This window comes from Hyla sarda, chromosome 6 (assembly GCF_029499605.1).
Source record: "Hyla sarda isolate aHylSar1 chromosome 6, aHylSar1.hap1, whole genome shotgun sequence".
Taxonomy (NCBI): domain Eukaryota; kingdom Metazoa; phylum Chordata; class Amphibia; order Anura; family Hylidae; genus Hyla; species Hyla sarda.
The window spans coordinates 203,387,828-203,409,702 of NC_079194.1; the positions used below are offsets into that span (position 1 = coordinate 203,387,828).

The following is a 21,875-nucleotide window of genomic DNA, read 5'->3' on the forward strand; positions in this document are numbered from 1 at the left end:
TTACAAATTTTGGGAGGCTTTTTCCTATTTTCCCCTGTGAAAATGAAAAATTTAGGGTAATACCAGCATTTTCATGAAAAACATTTTTCTTTTCATTTTCCCATTCAAACTTAATGAAAATTCTTCAAACACCTGTGGGGTGTTAAGGCTCACTATACCCCTTGTTACATTCCGTGAGGCGTGTAGTTTCCAAAATGGGGTCACATGTGGGTATTTATTTTTTTGCATTTATGTCAGAACCGCTTTAAAATCAGCCACCCCTGTGCAAATCACCAATTTAGGCCTGCGCTTTCACTCCTGAGTCTTGTTGTGTGCCCGCAGAGCATTTTACAACCACATATGGGGTATTTCCGTACTCAGGAGAAATTGCATTACAAATTTTGGGGGTCTTTTTCTCCTTTTACTGCTTGTGAAAATAAAAAGTATTTTCCATCCAGTGTGCCTCCAGCTGTTGCAAAACTACAACACCCAGCATGTACTGATCGCCGAAGGGCATGCTGGGAGATGTAGTTATGCAACAGCTGGAGGTACACAACTACTACTCCCAGCATGCCGAGACAGCTGTTTGGGCATGCTGGGATTTGCAGTTTTGCAACATCTGGAGGGCTACAGTTTAGAGACCACTGCACAGTGATCTCCAAACTGTATCCCTCCATCTATTGCAAAACTTCAAATCCCAGCATGCCCTAACAGCAAACAGCTGTCTGGGCATGCTGAGAGTTGTAGTTTTGCAACATCTGGAGGGCTACAGTTTAGAGTCCACTGTATAGTGGTCTCCAAACTGTAGCCCTCCAGATGTTGCTAGGCAACTCATCAGCTTCCGTAGGATCCAGGGAGCCGCATCGCCATGCTGCCGATGATCGTCGCCTCCGCCGCCGCCGATGGGTAAGTGGACTTCGGCGCCGGTCCCTGTTGGTTTCCCTGTTCTTCCCAGCCTACTGTGGTGGGCACAACAGGGGAACCGAAAGTTAACCCCCCAGCCCCCGATCTGCTATTGGTCATCGCTTCTTAACGATTAATAGCAGGGATAGGAGGGGTGCACCCCTTCCACCTCACTCCTATCCCTTCAGGGGGATCGTGGGTGTCTTGGACAACCCCGATCCCCCTTATTTTCCGAGTCACCGGAAACCCATATGACCCGGAATCGCCACAAATCGCCGATGTGAATTCACCGGAGATTTGCGGCGATCGCTGACATGGGGGGGTCTGATGACCCCCCTGGGCATTTGCGCGGGGTGCCTGCTGATCGATATCACAGTCACCCCGGTCCACTCCCCGTCCGGCGCACGGCGGGGACCGAAATTCCCATGGGCGTACAGGTACGTCCTCGGTTTTTAAGTACCAGGGTGTCAGGGTGTACCTGTACGCCCTGGGTCTTTAACTGGTTAAGGACCAGGCTAATTTTTATTTTTGCATTTTTGTTTTTTCCACCTCGCCTTCTAAAAATCATAACTTTTTAATATTTTCATCCACAGACCCATATGAGGGCTTGTTTTTTGCGTGACCAATTTTAGTTTGTAATGATATCACTCATTTTACCATAAAATGTATGGCGCAACCAAAAAAATATTATTTATGTGGGGAAATTGAAAGGAAAACCGCAATTTAGCTAATTTTGAAAGGTTTTATTTTCACAGAGTACACTTTACAGTAAAATGACATGTTTTCTTTATTTTGTGGGTCAATACGATTAAATGATACCCATGTTATATGCTTTTCTATAATTGTACTGCTTTAAAAAAAATCTTAAACTTCTTTAACAAAATTAGTATGTTGAAAATTGCCCTATTTGACAACCTATAACTTTCTCCTTTTTCCGGTCCGGTGCGCGCGTCATGTACTTGACGTAAATGTTCGTCATGGTGCGTTAAGTTCCACTGCATTATGACGTAAATTTACGCCAATTGTCGTTAAGTCCAGTCTCATCTGACCAATTCCCTGAATTTTCAGACAAATTATAAACCCACATATTTCAGAAACAAAAGGCCATATCAAGAAACTGGAAAAACATGTGATAAGGGCCCCCAACGCTATTTAACTGTAATTGTCTCTTTTTTTGGGGGTTGGTTGCAGGTCCTCTTTAATAATCTGCTGAATCTAACTGCAGGAGAGATCTGTTGGCTCTATTTGCTACTAGGAGCTGCAGACTACCTTTTCTGGAGCTGATAGGGGGTGCCAAACTTAAGAAAACAACATTATAAAACACCCACAGGGCTGGACTGGGAAACCCATAGGCCAGGGCACTTTATATTAAGCAGCCCATTTCAGTCATGGGTGTGGCTATGTAAATGCGGAGCCATAAACGGCAGGGGTCAACTGTTAATTTTAGGTGTCACCATACTGTTACTGACCAAAACCTGCATACTGACCAATATTACCAATAATACCAGAATACAAGGATAAATATTATCACCGTACATATTACCATCATACTGTCATTGACCAAATCCTGTATACTGAGACCAATTTAATCAATAATAATGCCAGTATACAAGGAGGAATATTGTCACCATACTTTTTACCATTAAATTGTTATTGACAATTCCTGCATACTGACTAATAATAGCAGTATACAAGAAGGAAATATTATCACTGTACATATTACCATCGTACTGACCAAATCCTGTATACTGAGACCAATATTACCAATAATACCAGTATGCAAGGAAGAATTTTATCAACTTGCGTATTACCATCATACTGTTACTGACCAAATCCTGTGTACTGAGACCAATAATACCAGTATACAAGGAAGAATATTATCACCATACATATTACCATCATACTGTTACTGATCAAATCCAGAGTACCAGGACCAAAATTATTACCATTAATACCAGTGTACAAGGAAGAAATATTACCCCCATACAGTATTCATTAAGTGGTTGATAAGCTCTACGCAGGCTCTGCAGTGATTACATACAGTCAGGGGACGTCTTCTCTAATTGGAGTCCTTCACTTTCCTTTTTCTTATCCATCTGGCCCAGACTGTCATGACAATTTCTTCCAGCCACAACTCCACAGAACCTGCCAGACAAACATTTTAGGCTCTGCACTTTTCCAGCAACTATAGCTCTCTATAAAGTAATAATAACTCCCTTGGTTTCTCACACAGTAGCGGGGGTAGATAAGGCGGTAGGGGAAGAGTAGGTGTGTGTCCCCCATTATGTAGAAAGGTTCTTTTTATCTAGTTTTCCCCGTTACACAGGTGGCCTAGATAGGTAGGTGCCACCTATAGATAGTTACTCTTTGTAGGTGTAGTCCCCTGTATATAGTTGCAGCCCTCCCCATATATAGCAGAAGCAATAGTGGTAGATAGATAGTGGTAGCAGCCCCCTTTAGGTAGTTGTAGTGGCAGTCATCTTTATGTAGTTGTTGTGTAGCGGCCCCCTTTAGGAAGATGTAGTGGCAGCCCCCCTTCTTAGGTGTGGTACGACAGCCTCCTTTCAGGTTGTTGTAGTGCGGCAGCCCCCTTCAGGTAGTTGTAGTGCGACAGCCCCCTTCAGGTAGTTGTAGTGCAGCAGCCCCCTTGTAGTGTAGTTGTAGTGCAGAGCACTGAGCACTAAGGCCAGATATTCGGCCTCTTGTGGCCGCCCATGTTTTGCCGGGGGCCGCAAGAGTGATTGACAGGGCGAGGAGCCAATGGCTCTTCATTCCATCAATCGGCAGAGCTCCGCATTTACTGTAACTATAGGCGCGTTTTTAAGATGTCAATGCAAATGGAAAATGCCCGGAGTGCCCCATGGCCAGTCTGGCCCTGAACACCCATAAGAAAACACCAGTATTATAAATGACCCCCAGTAGACATGGGGCCTTATTACAAATTTTGCATTGGGGCCCTGAAGCTACAAGTTACATCTCTGCTTATAATTAAGGAGAGGTTAGAAGGTGGGGGAGAAGGTGTGCAAGGCTGCAACACTTGAGCAGCTCAACACCAACTCCTTGACACTTGGTTAAAAATGATAAAGGATTTTATAAGTTCGGCAACATCTGCCCCAGGAAAGGTGCGGGTTGCTATCCAGTGGTGTCTGCAGATCTTTTCATCAAATACAGTTTAACCCCTTAAGGACTCAGGGTTTTTCTGTTTTTGCACTTTCGTTTTTTCCTCCTTACCTTTTAAAAATCATAACCCTTTAAATTTTCCACCTAAAAATCCATATTATGGCTTATTTTTTGCGTCGCCAATTCTACTTTGCAATAACATTAGTCATTTTACCCAAAAATGCACGGCGAAACGGAAAAAAAATCATTGTGCGACAAAATCGAAGAAAAAATGCAATTTTGTAACTTTTGGGGGCTTCCGTTTCTACGCAGTGCATATTTCGGTAAAAATGACACCTTATCATTATTCTGTAGGTCCATACAGTTAAAATGATTCCCTACTTATATAGGTTTGATTTTGTCGTACTTCTGGAAAAAATCATAACTACTTGCAGGAAAATTTATACGTAAAAAAATGTCATATTCTGACCCCTATAACTTTTTTATTTTTCCACGAACAGGGTGGTATGGGGACTCATTTTTTGCGCCGTGATCTGAAGTTTTTATCGGTATGATTTTTGTTTTGATCGGACATTTTGATCACTTTTTATTCATTTTTTAATGATATAAAAAAGTGACCAAAAATGCGCTTTTTTTGACTTTGGAATTTTTTTACGCGTACGCCATTGACCGTACGGTTTAATTAATGATATATTTTTATAGTTCGGACATTTACGCACGCGGCGATACCACATATGTTTATTTTTTTTTTTTTTTACACTGTTTTATTTTTTTTTATGGGAAAAGGGGGGTGATTCAAACTTTTATTAGGGAAGGGGTTAAATGACCTTTATTAACACTTTTTAATAGGGACCTATAACACTGCAGACACTGATCTTTTACACAGATCACTGTTACGCCGAGCGCTCCGGGTCCCCGCTCCTCCCCGGAGTGCTCACAGCGTTCTCTTATTCACAGCGCTCCGGTCAGACCTGCCGACCGGGTGCGCTGTGATATTGCTCCCAGCCGGGATGCGATTCGCGATGCGGGACGCGCCCGCTCGCGATGCGCATCTCGATTCCCTTACCAGACCCGTTCCCCGTCTGTGCTGTCCCGGCGCGCGCGGCCCCGCTCCTTAGGGCGCGCGCGCGCCGGGTCTTTGCGATTTAAAGGGCCGGTGCGCCACTGATTGGCGCAGCAGGTTTTAATCAGTACCTTCACCTGTGCACTCCCTACTTATACCTCACTTCCCCTGCACTCCCTCGCCGGATCTTGTTGCCATTGTGCCAGTGAAAGCGTTTCCTTGTGTGTTCCTAGCCTGTGTTCCAGACCTCCTGCCGTTGCCCCTGACTACGATCCTTGCTGCCTGCCCTGACCTTCTGCTACGTCCGACCTTGCTCTTGTCTACTCCCTTGTATCGCGCTTATGTCAGCAGTCAGAGAGGTTGAGCCGTTGCCGATGGATACGACCTGGTTGCTACCGCCGCTGCAAGACCATCCCGCTTTGCGGCGGGCTCTGGTGAATACCAGTAGCAACTTAGAACCGGTCCACCGACACGGTCCACGCCAATCCCTCTCTGGCACAGAGGATCCACCTCCAGCCAGCCGAATCGTGACAATCACAGGCGTGTATTAACATGCCTGTGATCAGTGTTATCGGCGCTTGACTGCTCCTGCCTGGATCTCAGGCACGGAGCAGTCATTCGCCGATCGGACACCGGGGAGGCAGGTAAGGTCCCTCCCAGTGTCCTGCCAGCTGTTCAGGATGCCGCGATTTCACTGCGGCGGTCCCGAACAGCCCGACTGAGCAGCCGGGTCACTTTCACTTTCGCTTTAGAAGCGGCGGTCAGCTTTGACCGCCGCTTCTAAAGGGTTAATACCACACATCGCCGCAATCGGCGATGTGTGGTATTAGCCGCGGGTCCCATCCGTTGATGAGCGCTGGGACCGACGCGATATGATGCGGGATCGCGGCGCGATCCCGCTTCATATCGCGGGAGCCGGCGCAGGACGTAAATATACGTCCTGCGTCGTTAAGGGGTTAAAGATTCCTTTTTTGCATATTAGCAATAAGGATGTCTCTGGAATGGCTGCTCACATTTTGAACAAGGTAAAAAGTGCTTTCATTAGGATCACCCACACTATTTACCTGTAAATTCAGGTGAATGCTGGTGATCCTGCTTTCAGTAGTAAAACATAGCAAATCTACATACATTTTGTCGCCCCAATCATGCAGACCTGCAGGATTAAGCTAACATTATTTTTATTGGGCAGTAAATGCTGCAAAATGAAACCCAAAAATGGATATGTTGGCAGAAAAATACAAAGACTTATGAAAGGAGAAGATTAAAAAAAGAATAAACAAAATTGTCCGTGTCCATAAAGGTGATTTCTGCAACTTATCTTATCAGTGAGGTAGGACACCCATTAGCCCCACATATCAGCTGTTTGCCAGAGCTGCAGCACCTCCATACACAGTAAACAAAGCCAGAAGCAGACGTTTTTTTTCCTCCTCATCTCGGGCGTTTTTTGTGCGGTTTAGGGCTCAGTGGTAGTTCTCCAAAATGTTGAGACTATGGCTTTTTTTCATAAGAAATCTTGGCTTTTTTCTCTGATAGAAGTCTGTCGGAGGGAAAAAAAAACACCATAAAAATGCTATGCATTGTCATGAGATAATTGCAAGGTAAAAAAGCGCCAAAGACAAGACAAAAACACCAATTTTTTTATAAAATGCCACAGAAACTGCATCTTGGGAGCACAATACAACAGGAAAGGTTTCAGGTTAAAAAAAACAAACACATTTTACAGTCAGAAGACACAATACATTTATTACAGTGGCACACACTGTGTGATAGATTTTCTGGCCCATTTTCATAAGTTAGTCTGCAGTTTTTTTCAATATGCAAATCCAGCGGTTCAAAGGTTCTTGTAATCTCTCTTCAGTCCAGGAAATATCAGATGTAGTTTTCTTAGCGGTTTCCTTTTTTTATTTGGCTGGATCTCTAATTTCCTCTGTTACGACACAAAAATCACAAGACTATGCGTAACATTTTATCCTGACCAAACAACCATCAAAGGTTTTTCCCTCTTCTTGTATTGTGTGTCTAAACTCTGTGTGGGACTAGGGTGCCTAGGGCCCACCAGCAGAACTGATTTGGGCACCCAGCTTAAAGCTGCTCGGAAACATTACTTGTTCCTCAAACACATGCATAACCTCCCTTTTAAAAATGTTTCAATCAAAGTCATTGCAATTCATTTCACCAACCTAATTACTCTAAATAAATTTGACATCTAATGTATAAAAGTAACTGTTAAATAATGGCTTACAAATCAGAACACAATAATACAGTGACCACAAAAGGCGCATATACAGTACTAGTTCTACATAAGCACACTGCACAGTATAACCATGCTTGTTGGTGCTGGCAAATGGGTTTTCAATAAGTTGTAGGGACGTCACTTCTTAAGTGGCCAACCCAGGGATTTACCTTCTACCCAGTTAGCCAGACCAAGGCCTGTCTAAATGTATGTCTTTTATTTGTAATGTTTTTTCTTTGGCCCAAAAAGCTCATTCAGTCTGCGCATGGCTGGGTGGTGAGCCTGAGGGGTAATGGTGAACAGGGGCGTTGCAGAGTGGTAGTGTAGGGTATTGGATTAACCCTTGATTGTCGTGATGCCAGGGTACCGGCTTCCTCAATGCAATTAGTCCTACCGCCACCTGTCCCACAAACGATAGGGAGGAATAAAGGATTGTCCACAGCAGGAGTTGAAGTAAACCAGGAATATTTTTACTGCAGATTTTATGCAAGGGCAGATAATATACAGTCTTTTGCAAGAGCACCGTGGTTCAGGCTCCTCACAGGTTTGCTGGGACTTGGTAATTGAATGAGCTTGGATTTTGCTATCCGCTGTGCCACTGAATTTAGGGTTGGTTTTGGGTTCAGTAGTCACGCAGAATTTGTAGGTTTTGAGGAGGATTAACTCACTTTGATGGCTGCTGAAGTATAGGCTTCAGGCCTAACTTGACTTGAGAATTGTGCTGAGATGTGCTTTCTCTAGAGGTCAGCAGGAATCAAGAGAGTTGTTGTTTGCTTTGCAACCAGGAACTAAGAGAGAGAATTAAGTGGCAGCAGCCCCTTATATATGAAGGGGGCAGGATCAAAGCTCATTGGTTTAGCAAACCTGTCAGTCCTGACCTGAAGCATTATGGGCATATCACATGACCCAAAGGTCCTTGAACCTTAGCATAACACAATTTATTAACAGTCACATGACCTAAGGTCCTGTACATCAATATACTATAATAGAAAAAATATATAAATATATACATTAAACACAGTATTAAGAGGCGACTAGGGGTTAGCCCTCCAGGAGAGCCCTGATAGCATGGAGGGACTCTGGCTTTGTGGACTTTAGACAGAGGGACAGGACCAAGTCCTGTACCGGGACACCACAGCTGTCTAAATCTGTTGCTGGCTTCTGTTCCTGCTAGATGTAAAAAGGTCTGATAGCTGGTAAATCAAAAAATCTTGCCATCCTTGTCAGTATATTGGAAAGGAGAGGATAGAATGGTCCGGCACTGACAAGACTAAGACTGTCTGGAAATATGTGGTAGTGGAGTGCGTTGGCGACACCGAAAAGAAAGTTGACAGCGGTGGTGCAGGACCCGATAGATATATGGAGCAATACAAATACAGAAGACAGGACTGCACTTACCATTCAAAGAAGCTTTATTGGAGTGTTCCAAGCATGGCAAGCAGGTACGGTGGTGGAGGCGGTGGGGGGGGACATAACCGGGACAGACTGCTTCACTCTCTCACAGCGCTTCTTCAAGCAGGTATTCAACTTCCACACAAAGCGTGATGTCATAAGTAGGCGTCACGGTGAGCGGCGTCATTGTCACGTGTCAAAACAAAGTGAACATGTGATCAATATACAAAACACATGGTGTGGAATCATGTGACTTAAAATCCAAAAACAAAAACTACAGAAGGCTGGTTGTTGCTGCTAAGGTAAATAGCATTCTGTGTATCACTGAGTCAGGTTCATGGACTATGTTAACCATAATGTTAAAGAGTTACAAAAATGGTGCCACTTCAATCCGATCATTGAGTGCCAAAACTCCTGCCACTTCAAGTTTCATAATCCAATAGGCTTCTTTACGTAATAGGATAGTATGTCTATCTCCGCCTTGTGGAAGCAACTTAACCCTCTCTATACCGGAAAACTTAAGGACTCTAGAATCACCTGGGTGTGCTTCTCTTATGTGTTCAATCAATCTAGGGGCACCTACCCCAGTCCTGATAGATCTGACATGCTCATGGAAACGGACATGGAGGGGCCAAATAGTTTTGCCCACGTAAAAGAAGCCGCAGGGGCACAAGATGACCTATACGAGGTAATAAGTACGGCAGGTGATCATATCCCTAACATAATGGCAATTGCCTCCCAGTTGTAACTTATTGGAAGATAAATTTTGGGAACAAAAAGAGCATGTTCTACAAGCAAAATTACCCTTAGGTGCACTACTGGTTAGCCAATCACATCCGCTTGTTGGTACATCCTGGTTCGGGGTTCCTGCTTCTCTAAATATGTTGCCCAAAGTATGGTTCTTTCGATAAGTAACCAAGTAACTTCTCTCAAATCAGGGTCCAATTCCAGTATGTACCAGTGCCTGCGGATGGCTATAAACCTATTCATATTGGAGTTAGCTAAGGAGAAAATGAATCTATGAGGTTTGTCATTAAGTTTTGGTTTTGGGCTGAGTAGGTCAGAACGTTGGACTGACATTGCTTTTGCAAGGCTGTCATCAATTATATTGACTGGATACCCTTGGTCGAGGAGATGTCTTTTTAAATCAGTAGCTTGAGTCAAAAAAGTTCCATCTTTGCTGTTAACTTTTCTTAAATGCAAGAATTGTGAAAAAGGAATACTACGTTTCACGTGTTAGTATATTATCATTAGAGATGAGCGAAGTTACAGTAATTCCATTTGCCAGGGACTTCTCGGCTCGGCAGTTGATGACTTTAGCCTGCATAAATCAGTTCAGCTTTCAGGTATCTTTTAGGACTGTATCCACCTTTTCCAGCCCACCGGAGCACCTGAAAGCTGAACTAATTTATGCAGGTTCGAGCCGCAAGGTTCGTGACGAATCGAATCACTGTAACTTCGCTCATCTCTAATTATAATGCCAAGACTCGGATGCTTGCTTTTTTTCAGCTAGACCAGGACCTAGACGCTTCCAGTACACTAGTCCATAAGTATATGATTTGTCCATGTTTGCTTCTTTTGCAGGACAAAAACATTAATACCACATCAATTTACCACTTACCACTCGGCGTAATGACTTTGTAAAGTGATGTTTCGCCACACTGTTTTAACGGGTAAATGCATAAAAAAAATTCAGACTGCTTCAATCGGATATTTTTTTCAGTCCCATAAGCAATGAATAGAGTGGTAGTGTTTTGGTCCCCCCTCAGTCCCATTTACAGGCCTGACAAGTCACATGCACTTAAACTTGCATGTGACCACTAAGGTGAGTGATTGTCTGTAGTATCCCATACTGAGTTTAGGAGAAGCCATCTGGGCATTTTAGCTGGGAACTTAGGAACGGAAATGGTGCTTGATCTGGAACAAGCTGAAGGGTAAGTATAAATGTTTTTTTTTTTTTGTGCTCCTATTTTCCTGCCCCTGGGTAACTTTGTTATAAGCCTGAAAATCCTTTTAAAGCATTACTGTCGTTAGAAACAACTTTTTTCATTTAATACTTACATAAAAACTAAGAACTTTCATGATATACTTCATGAAAAAAATTTGATGAATGTGAAAAAATTGTTAAAAAATAAATTAAAAAAAATACCATTAGGGGTCTCTGTCTCTTTAATTTTGCAAAGGAACCCTGGTATCAAAGTCTTTTTTGGTCCTAACAGCAAGATATTTTGGTTTTGTGGTTATTTCTCTGCTGTGCCTCAGAGCAGTGTATCAGCCAGCTTTCGCCAGTGTGAGCTGAACCCCTGTGGGATCCAGACAGCTTGCAGTCTTTTCAGAAGAGGAGCATTTCCATGCATACTGACAAGCAATACAAGGTGCTAAATTATTATTTATATGCAAAATTATTTCTAATTGGTCATTTTATGAATTTTTTTCTTGTGTATTTGCTTCATATGTTCCACATGGCTGCTTTAGGGTTACAAAAAGCATGCACTTTGCGCACAAAGCTTTGCGAAAAGTAAAATTTTAATTTTTTTTGGCACAAAATAGACGTTTTCTCTGTGTAGGTGTAACACATTAGGTTCCACATGGCTGCAATAGGGTTATAAAAAGCATGCACTTTAGGCACAAAGCTTTGCAAATGTAAAAATGTTTGTGCACACCTCATGACATAGGAGAGGGAGGAGGAGGAGGAAAGGAGCAAGATTGTCATAGTCCTGAAGAAACACCCCCAGCCTTCAGAAGTGCAAGCAGAGTGAGCAAAGTAATAAAAAGATCAAACTGTATTTTACATATACAAACATGCACATTATTATGCATACAGGTCTTAGGGCACATTACTACACTGGCTTGAGCATTTTTCTAAATGTTCTTACAAATGATAGTATTGCTTTAAGTATAAATCATATCATAACATCATAACTAAACAGAATAAACATTCCTGGTGACAACAGCATACACCAAGCTTTCCCTAGACATCTTATCCCCTATCCAAAGGGACCCCGCGCGATCTCCGGCACTGCACCGCAGTCATCTGGCACATGTAGCGAACTCTGCTTTGTGCCAGATGACAGGCAACCACAGCCGTTATACTCCCCTCCATTAATTTCTATGGGAGGAGGTGTGACGGCTGTGTAATTGCTGTCACGCCCCCTCCCATAGACATGGCGTATGGTCAGGAACATTTAGAACGCCGCAATGCTGGCTCGGAGATCAAGGGGGGTCCAGCGGCCGGACCCCCTGTGGTCAGAAAAGTTATCCCCTATCCTTTTGGATATCTAGGGACAGATTACCCATTTAAGAAGAAATATGTCAACATTGGAAATAAAATCTAAATAAACACGTAGGAACAGTTAAAGTTTAAAAAAAATAGTAAAGATAATATGAAACCATGAAAACAAGCTTGTGTGTTACTGATTTTTCTGATTACAATGAAATGTGATTGTTGCTTGTAAATAACATTAGTAACTGAGTTTATAATTGCTTTTCACCTGCAGTATCAGTTCATCAGCACAATACCGACCTTGGTACTCTTCCCTGTTTGCTTCTACAGTATGTTACTTCCTCAGTAATAGTAACTCAGTAATAAAACTACTTGGGGCTGGGTTGGACATGGATAATATCGTGTTGTACAGTGTTTCTACTAAGGCTGTATGACAGTTGGATAATCCATTGTAAGATATTGTATCATGCAATTCTCCAACAACACAAAACTGCAATTCTGAGTTGTATCAAAGGTCAGCCGAGGCTTTATTCCATCTCAGTAAGGGTGGGTTCACACTACGATTTCACTCTACGGCTGCCGGACCTAAAACCGTGGTATGCAGCGGTTTTAGGTCCGGTCACCAATCCGGATACGGGGCAAAAAATAAGTCGACCGGAGTCACCGTTTGACTCCGGTCGGCTCATTGAAATGAAATAGATACGGATCCAGCAGCCGTAGAGTGAAATCATAGTGTGAACCTACCCTTGGACATATATTTTACATGAACTTTATGTATTTAAGTTAAAAACAGCTGTTCTACATGTAGCCAACCGTCCTCCCTTACTTTGCTATTTATAGCTATTCTTCCTATGACTAAGCTGTGGCTTCCTCTTTTACAAGTGGCAGTTCCTACCAGATAACTTTCTCTGCTAGCAACCTTTCTCAATCTTAGACACAGATATGCTTCTAACTGCATTATTAAGAAAAAAATAGGGGCTGCCATGATGTGCTCTTTCAACACCCAGGTCGCTACCCCCGACACAGCTCGACCACACAGGTAGCTGGGCAAAGCAAGGTACCGAAGGATAAGGCAGTAGCATAGTCAAATGTAGCAGAAGGTCAAGGCAGGCAGCAAAGGTACGAAGTCAAATAACGTAGTGGGAAGGTCTGGATACACGGGAAGGCAAACAGGCAATATGGAACGCTTAATCTCAGGCTAGGGGCACTGAAGATCCGGCAGGGAAGTGTGGGAGGTGCAGGGACCTTATAGAGTAGTGTAATGTGTACAACTAATTATGGGTGTACTGGCCCCTTAAACTTCAGAGCTCTGGCGCGCGCGCACCCTAGGAGACCGGGACACGTGCACCGGAGCTGAGACACAGTGGAGGAGGCGGGAGCATAGCGTTGTGTGTGACTGGCTGGGATTCGCATGCCGGCGTGTCCCGTGATGCGAATCCCCGCCGGCAGCCATGGACACAGGGACAATGTGCTCGCGGCCAGAACGTGAAGTGTGACAAGGACGCTCTTGAATATCTGGTGGATATGTAACTAGGGGATACATCCCCTCTCTTGGTGCATGTATATCTGTGTAATGCTTGGAGTCAGTACCCAACAGCGTGCTTTCTGCCCTGGCACTCACCATCACCCAGTCTCTGCTCCTGCTCCCCACCACGAGACCAGGCTTCCTCCTTCTATCCTTTTTTTTGTGGCTGTGTCTTCTACCTATTCCTACTTGGCAAAACCTATTTAGTAAAGGTGTGCATGTTTACCCAAAATTGCCTATTCCTGACCCTTGTGTACTACATTGACCCAGCTCATGACCTGGACTGGTGACGCTGAACAGTGCCACGACTCTTCTGCCAAAACCTGATGCTAAACTTGTGCCACCTGCATTCCAATTTACATCTCCGTTCTTTGATTTTATTATACAGTGATATTAGGTCTTTTTTTGGGAACAAATAAATATTATTTAAATATAAGAAAGAGATACTTTTGCCCTGGTGAAGTAGGGTCAAGCCATGCATTACAAGGACACCAATGCATATGAATTTAGAATAGCATTTTCCCTGCTGGCTATCACTAACTCATCTGCAAGTAACAAAGTGACAGGTAAAATTAAATAATTCAGAAATTATTGTACAGAATAATGCTTAAGAGAGCACAGTTGTAAAGAGAAGATTTAAAGAGTAGCTCCCACCATCCCTAATTTCTGTCCCTGCCTATTGCCCATCTATCCCTAACCCCCTCCCTGCCTTTAAATTTATGTTTTACTATATTAAAAAAGCCTTTTTGTCTGCCTGGTAGTGTGCTCACTACCAGGCAGACTTCCACAGCAGGCGCGACGTCACTGATGCCTGCTGGGGCCGACACTTCTGCCCTTATTTCATCTATACAGGGTGCCTCTAGCTGTTTCACCACTACAACTCCCAGCTTGCCCTGACATCTATTGGCTGTCAGGGCATGCTGGGAGTTGTAGTGGTGAAACAACAGGAGGCACCCTGTTTTGAAACCAATATCTTTTGTTACGGCCGCTACCCCGAACCCCGCCGCACAACCCGCTCTACCCACGAAGCCCCCAAGGGCCTAGCTTGAAATTGCAGCAGCAAGCAGAGGGGCTTGTAGCAGCCAGCATCAGAGACGTAACTAAAAAGTTGTGGGACCCCAATGCAAAATCTGAAAGTGGGCCCCATGTCTTCCATGTGTCATTTAAACTACTGATGTCTTCTTATGGGGAAAAGGTGCCTTGGGGCCTTTCAGACACAGGGCCCCAATACTACTGCTACCCCCTATAGTTATGCCACAGTCCAGCGTACAGCAGGAGGTGAACAGGTAAGAGTTGCTATTGGAGAGAGGGAGGTTTTCAAACTAAGGTTTTTCAAATTTATGAAGGCATAGCTGAAAGCGCAACTGTCATGAACTTGGGGCTATACAACCTACACACAGCCGTTGTACTGTGTGCAGATTGTGTCTACAGTAGTGTTTTTACCTTAGTCGTCTCTGCTTTTATCACCCCAAAAAAACATTTTTTGATCGCCGCACACAGTCGGATAGGCCTGGCACAAAGTTTGCTATTCCCCGCCGCCGACACGCCTATCCCCTGTACATCAGCGCTGGGACCGCTGTGTGATTGACACACAGGTCCCAGCACATGCGCATCTTAGCTTTTCCCCTGTGCACGCCGCAGCGTGTTATCCTGGCAAGCGCTCGCTCCCGCCACCAGCCTCCTCATTGCGCCTGTGCAGTGCTAGAGGCAGAGAGCGCGCTTTCTGCATCTAGGCCAATTTGAGGGACTGGTAGTCGCCAGCCTTGCAGACAGCATGAGGTTTAAAAACTTTAAAAAGGCCTGGCTTGACCTGCTAGTATCCAGTGAACAGCAGGAGGTTTAAAAATGTAGTTTTTTTCAAATATTGAACTTCATGCACTGTGCTGCACACCGACAACTGAAGTGGCCCACCCTCTGTGCCACATGATTGTGCAATGCGGTTGCTGTGGCCAGCAGGCAGCGGTGAAGTAGTGTTAGCTGTAGTCACCATACAGCAGGCATTAGTGGACTAGGGATATTTGTAGCCAGGTCTTGTAATGCCTTTCCATGTGCTTACGTAGAGGCCTATTTCCTAAAGTCGGACCCTGCTGTGCCTTACTTTCTGCAAATTTGTTGAATTAGACCAGTTCATACGGATGAACTGGTGCTTTACAGGACTAATGTGTATTATATTAAGGCAGTTTTATAGTGCTGTTAGCTTACAAGCAGGTAAATACAATGTGTGTTTGATTAAACCAAGATTAGTGGTACTGATGCTGTACAGGGTTAATGCATGTTATATGAAGTTGTTTTTATAGCATTATTACCTTTAAAACCAGGTACATGCAATGTGTGTTTGATTAACCCCTTAAGGACGCAGCTCATTTTCACCTTAAGGACAGAGACATTTTTTGCAATTCTGACCACTGTCACTTTAAGCATTAATAACTCTAAGATGCTTTTACCGATTATTCTGATTCTGAGATTGTTTTTTCGTGACATATTCTACTTTATTTAGTGGTAAATTTCCGGCGTTACTTGCATCTTTTCTTGGTGAAAAATCCCCAAATTTCATGAAAATTTTGAAAATTTAGCATTTTTCTAACTTTGAAACTCTCTGCTTGTAAGGAAAATTGATATTCTTTGGCTGTCTGGGCATGCTGGGAGTTGCAGTTTGGTAACCACTAGGAAGGCAGCAGTAAAGATCGCTTTACTGCCACCTCTCTTGATGCTCCACGCCGTCGCCTCCCTACCTCCGCCGCTGATCTCCTGATGTCATCAACGATCAGTGGTCCTCACGGCATCTTCTTTGCAGGTACCGGCCACCATCTTCTCCCCCCATTCTGCCCGACATCCAGGGGTGGGCAGAGCGGGGGGTTTCCATGGCACCCCCCGTCTTCAACTGCCATAGGTCAGTACTCAGTGCTGACTAATGGCAAGGGGTAGGAGGAGGTTGCAGCACTGCAACCTAGCTCATATCCCTTAGGATGATCGGGGCTGTCACTGACAGCTCCGATCATCCCTACTTTCTGGGCGATCGGTTTACCAGAGACCCGATCAGTCCGGAATAGCAGAAAATCACATGAATGAATTGACATGCGATTTCCTGTGATCGCCGACATGGGGGGATCTCAGGACCCCCCCTCGGCGATGTGCCGGGACGCCTGCTGAATCATTTCAGCAGGCATCCCCGTCCGGTCCCCAACCGGCTAGAGGCGGGGACCGGAATTCCCACGGGCGTATCCATACACCCTACGTCTTTAAGGACTCGGGATGCAGGGCGGATGCATACGCCCTGCGTCCTGAACAGGTTAAACCCAGTACTGGAACTTTATGTGAATTCACATGAATTCGTGTGGTGAGGATGTGATGAGGGCAGATGGAATTACCCTAGGAGCAGATGGTATTAACCCCTTGTGTTCGTGATACCAGGGCGTGCTTTATCCTCTACACCACTAAAAGGTATACTGCTGGATCCTGGGCTAGGCATGGGGGCAAATAATGACTCTGATGCCAAGTTACGGAACAACAGCAGCTTTACTGAGTCAGACAGATGTAACAGTCTATACAGCTTGGCTAGGCCCAAGGAGGTGACCAGTGACTTCAGAGACCACAGTGCTTGCTGGGACTTATAGTGGATAGAGATGAGCGATCTTCCAGTAATTCGATTTGTCACAAACTTCTCGGCTCAGCGTTTGCTAACTTTTGCCTGCAAAAATGAGTTCAACTTTCAGGTGCTCCGGTGGGCTGGAAAAGGTGGATACAGTCCTAGGAGACTCTCTCCTAGGACTGTATCCACCATTTTCAGCCCAACGGAGCACCTGAAAGCTGAACTAATTTATACAGGCTAAAGTCATCAACTGCCATGCCGAGAAGTTTGTGACGAATCGAATTACTGGAAGTTTGCTCATCTCTAATAGTGGACTTGGACAAATTGATGCAGGGCCACACTGACTTGATACAGAATACTTGACTGATTTGACTTAGACTGACTATGACTGACTTCACCCCGTTTGTGGCTTATCAGGCTTTGACTTAGACCAGGGGGTAGTGGACTTGTGGATCCATGGCTGCGTGGTAGACTTAAGCCTCCTCTTTAGGACACCAGACACTCTCTCTGGACTTGACCTCAGCACTAAAGAGACTGAGGAAGCTCCACCCAGGGCTTATATGGGGGAGGAGGGGTCCCATAGGTTACATAACATAGGCACTTGACAGGATATATAGGACACAAGTAAAGGGGGGGGGGCAGGGGTCATGGAATGGAGTCTGATGGACAGGGCAGCTATGGTACAGGGGTGCAACTCCTGTACTGGTCCACCACATATGCATTATATGAAAGCGCTTCTGTGTCAACATGTATTTGACTAAACCAAGAATATGAATGTACTGGTGCTTTACAGGGCTAATGCGCGTTATACAGTGCCTTGCAAAAGTATTCACCCCCTTGACTTTTTTCGTATTTTGGCATATTACACCCTTAAGTTCAATGTTTTGTTAATCTAAATTGTATGTGATGGATCAGAACACAATAGTCTACGTTGGTGAAGTGAAATGAGAAAAATATATAAATTAAACTATTGTTTAGAAATAGAAAACAGAAAATTGTCATGTACGTATGTATTCACCTCCTTTGATAGGAAGCCCATAAAAATCTCTGGTGCAACCAATTACCTTCAGAAGTCACATAATTAGTGAAATGATGTCCAACTGTGTGCAATCTAAGTGTCACATGATCTGTCATTACATATACACACCTTTTTTTGAAAGGCCCCAGAGGCTGCAACACCTAAGCAAGAGGCATCAGTAACCAAATACTACCATGAAGACCAAGGAACTCTCCAAACGAGTAAGGGACACTGTTGTTGAGAAGTACAAGTCAGGGTTAGTTTATAAAAAAAATATCCAAATCTTTGATGACCCCCAGGAACAACATCAAATCTATCATAACCACAAAAAAAAAAAAAAAACATGGCTCAACTGCAAACCTTCCAAGAGACGGCCGCCCACCAAAACTCACGGACCGGGCAAGGAGAGCATTAATGAGAGAGGCAGCACAGAGACCTAAGGTAACCCTGGAGGAGCTGCAGAGTTCCACAGCAGAGACTGGAGTATCTGTACATAGGATGACAAGAAGCCGTACGCTCCATAGAGTTGGGCTTTATGGCAGAGTGGCCAGAGGAAAGCCATTACTTTCCGCTAAAAACAAAAAGGCACATTTTGAGTTTGCCAAAAGGCATGTGGGAGACTCCCAAAATGTATGGAGGAAGGTGCTCTGGTCTGATGAGACTAAAATTGAACTTTTCGGCCATCAAAGAAAACGCTATGTCTGACGCAAACCCAACAAATCACATGACCCAAAGAACACCACAGTGAAACATGGTGGAGGCAGCATCATGCTGTGGGGATGTTTTTCAGCAGTCGGGACTGGGAAAGTGGTCAGAGTTGAGGGAAAGATGGATGGTGCTAAATACAGGGATATTCTTGAGCAAAACCTGTACCACTCTGCATGATTTGAGGCTAGGATGGAGGTTCACCTTCCATCAGGACAATGACCCCAAAACACACTGCTAAAGCAACACTTGTGTGGTTTAAGGGGAAACATGTAAATGTGTTGGAAGGGCCTAGTCAAAGCCCAGATCTCAATCCAATTGAAAATCTGTGGTCAGACTTATAGATTGCTGTTCACAAGCGCAAACCATCCAACTTGAAGGAGCTGGAGCAATTTTGCAAGGAGGAATGGGCAAAAATCCAAGTGGTAAGATGTGGCAAGCTCATAGAGGCTTATCCAAAGAGGGCTGTGATTGCTGCAAAAGATGGCTCTACAAAGTATTGACTTTAGGGGGGTGAACAGTAATGCACATTGACTTTTTCTGTTATCTTGTCCTATTTGTTGTTTGCTTCACAATAAATAAAAATAAACATTTAAAAGTTGTGGGTGTGTTCTGTCAATTAAATGATCAAAATCCTCAAACAATCCATGTTAATTCCAGGTTGTGAGGCACCAAAATACGGAAAAAGTCAAGGGGGGGGGGGGGGAATAGTTTTGCAAGGCACTGTATGTATTAACCAGTGGCAGGAGATGAGTGGTTGTGGGTGCTTTGCCAAAATGCTCCAGGAGTGCAGGAGGCACTGTTTATAACTGCAAAGGCTACTCTCTCGATAAGTTCAAGTCTTAATAAATGAATAGACATTTCCCTGACAGCCAGTACCACATACAAGGGCCAAATCTTCCTAACTTTGGTACTAATTACACAAGTGCTATCCATGTTGCAGAAAGGATAGAACTGGGAGGTGATGTTTCAAAAGAAACCTGAAAGCCTGTGTTAAAACAAATAACTTTGAATACACTTAATCCCATGGTGTTATACTACTGTATGTGCAGCCTTGTCACTGCTAGGCGTTAATTTACACTTTATTATGATACTTGTTTGTCAATGCTCAGGGAAAAAAATCCATTCTGCACTGTGATACTCGGTGCCCCTGGTGATAGATCTTTTATACTGCATTATGGTATTTTTTTTGGCTCCTCTGAAGAGTTATTTTTGCTGGACTGTGGTGTTTCTTTGGTGCAATTGGGGAAGCATTTTGTGCCGCATTGTTGTATTTACTTCATGCTATAGGGGAGGTGTTAAGTGCGGTGTGGTAGTATTTGATCAGGGGAGATATGGATGATGTATGTTTCTTTGTTGGTGAGACCCTGGCATCATCATGATTCGGCTGGTGAGGCCCCAGTAGAAACTGTTTTGACAAGTACAATCCTGACCAAATTAAGGATTTTCTTCTACTTCCACATTCTAGAGAAACAAAATGCACACGGTCACAGAATTTAATGTTGCTAAATTAAACCTTCCTTAAATTTGTGACTAATGCAATTATTAATTACTGTATGCCACTCATTCCTGTAGAGAAACAAAAGCAGTGTATGTTTACTTTAGAGCAAAACGTCACAGGATTTTCTATTGTGTCAGTTATATATTAGAGACTATATGAATGACATACCTAGCAAATGATCAGACAAGTATGCATAAATAATGACGCTTAGACAAGTTGCAGAACCGGTTGGTTACATAACAGGTCTAACATAAACATTTACCCAGTGCATAAGATAACCACTTGGTGTGCAGGTTGTTTCCATTGTTAGCAGTGTATCCGGGTAGTTAGATATGTAACTTCTGTAGTCAGTTATGGAGTAAAACTATCTTAAATAATTTTCTTAAAAACAACAATCTAATAGTAATTAAAGGGTCATTCCTATCACAGAACATTATGGAAACTCTCTGGATTAGTGATAATATCAGCAGTCACAACCCCAAGGTAAGAAAGTGATAGCATAATGGGAATTGTCCTTTAAAAATGACGGTTTTGTGGTGTATTTACAGCATACAAAAAGTTTTAGTTGACTATGCTACAAGGGCTTTAAAGTAAGTGTAGTTCATAATATAGTGTCTGAACCTGTGTGATGGTGGTCGCACAATTCTTCTGTGATTTTTGCCGCAAAGTTTATTTTTGACAGCATACAAAATCAGTGTTGTGTCAGGTTTTTCCAGATTGCAGTGCTGCCCAAGACATTACATCACCTGTCATGTGATGAAAGGTAGCTTGTCTTTGCTTCAATGGGTGGAGGGATCACTTCAAGTAATTGTATTTTTGCAACAGCTGGAGGCACCCTGGTTAAAAAACACTAGTCATAGAATGCTTCTCATTTGTGCTTCAATGGGTGGGGTGGCTGATGTGCAGGAGGGAGAAAAGTGACCCACACTTATAAACACAGAATCATGGGACTTTTAGTTTGAGAGAACCAACTCCAACAGGAAATAGTCAGTTCACAAAAAGTTAGCCACAGTGTTACATATGGTTATGTATACGTTCAAACAGTGATTATTTCAGGTACACTCCCGCATAGTAGTCATTTCATGTATACGCTCGCATACTGGTCATTCATGTACACACCCGTATAGTGGTCATTTCATGTATACGCTCTCATACTGGCCATTCAAATATACGCTCCCATAGTGGTCATTTTAGGTATATGCTCGCATAGTGGTCATTTCATGTACACACCTGCATAGTGGTCATTCATGTATATGCTCGCATAGTGGTCATTCATGTATACGCTCGCATAGTGGTCATTTCATGTACACACCTGCTTAGTGGTCATTCATGTATACGCTCGCATAGTGGTTATTTCAGGTACACGCCCACATAGTGGTCATTTCATGTATACACACGCATACGGGTCATTCATGTATACGCTCGTATAGTGGTCATTTCATGTATACGTTCACATAGGGGTCATTCATGTACACACCCGTATAGTGGACATTTCATGTATAAGCTCGCATACTGGTCATTCATGTACAGACCTCATAGTGGTTATTCATGTATACATTCGCATAGTGGTCATTTCATATATACACTCTCATGGTAGTCATTTTATGTATACTCTTCATAATAA

The 21,875-nt window shown here is 43.6% G+C and overlaps 1 protein-coding gene across 1 annotated transcript in view; it reads left to right on the forward strand.

Annotated features, from left to right (window-relative positions):
* Positions 1–9,156: 9,156 nt before the first annotated feature.
* The window catches only part of LOC130277482 (receptor-interacting serine/threonine-protein kinase 2-like), a 76,677-nt gene continuing 63,958 nt past the window's right edge, over positions 9,157–21,875 (forward strand). Inside the window, exon 1 of the mRNA XM_056528156.1 lies at positions 9,157–9,378. Coding sequence (XP_056384131.1) covers positions 9,157–9,378 — 222 coding nt within the window. The remainder of the gene's footprint in view (positions 9,379–21,875) is intronic.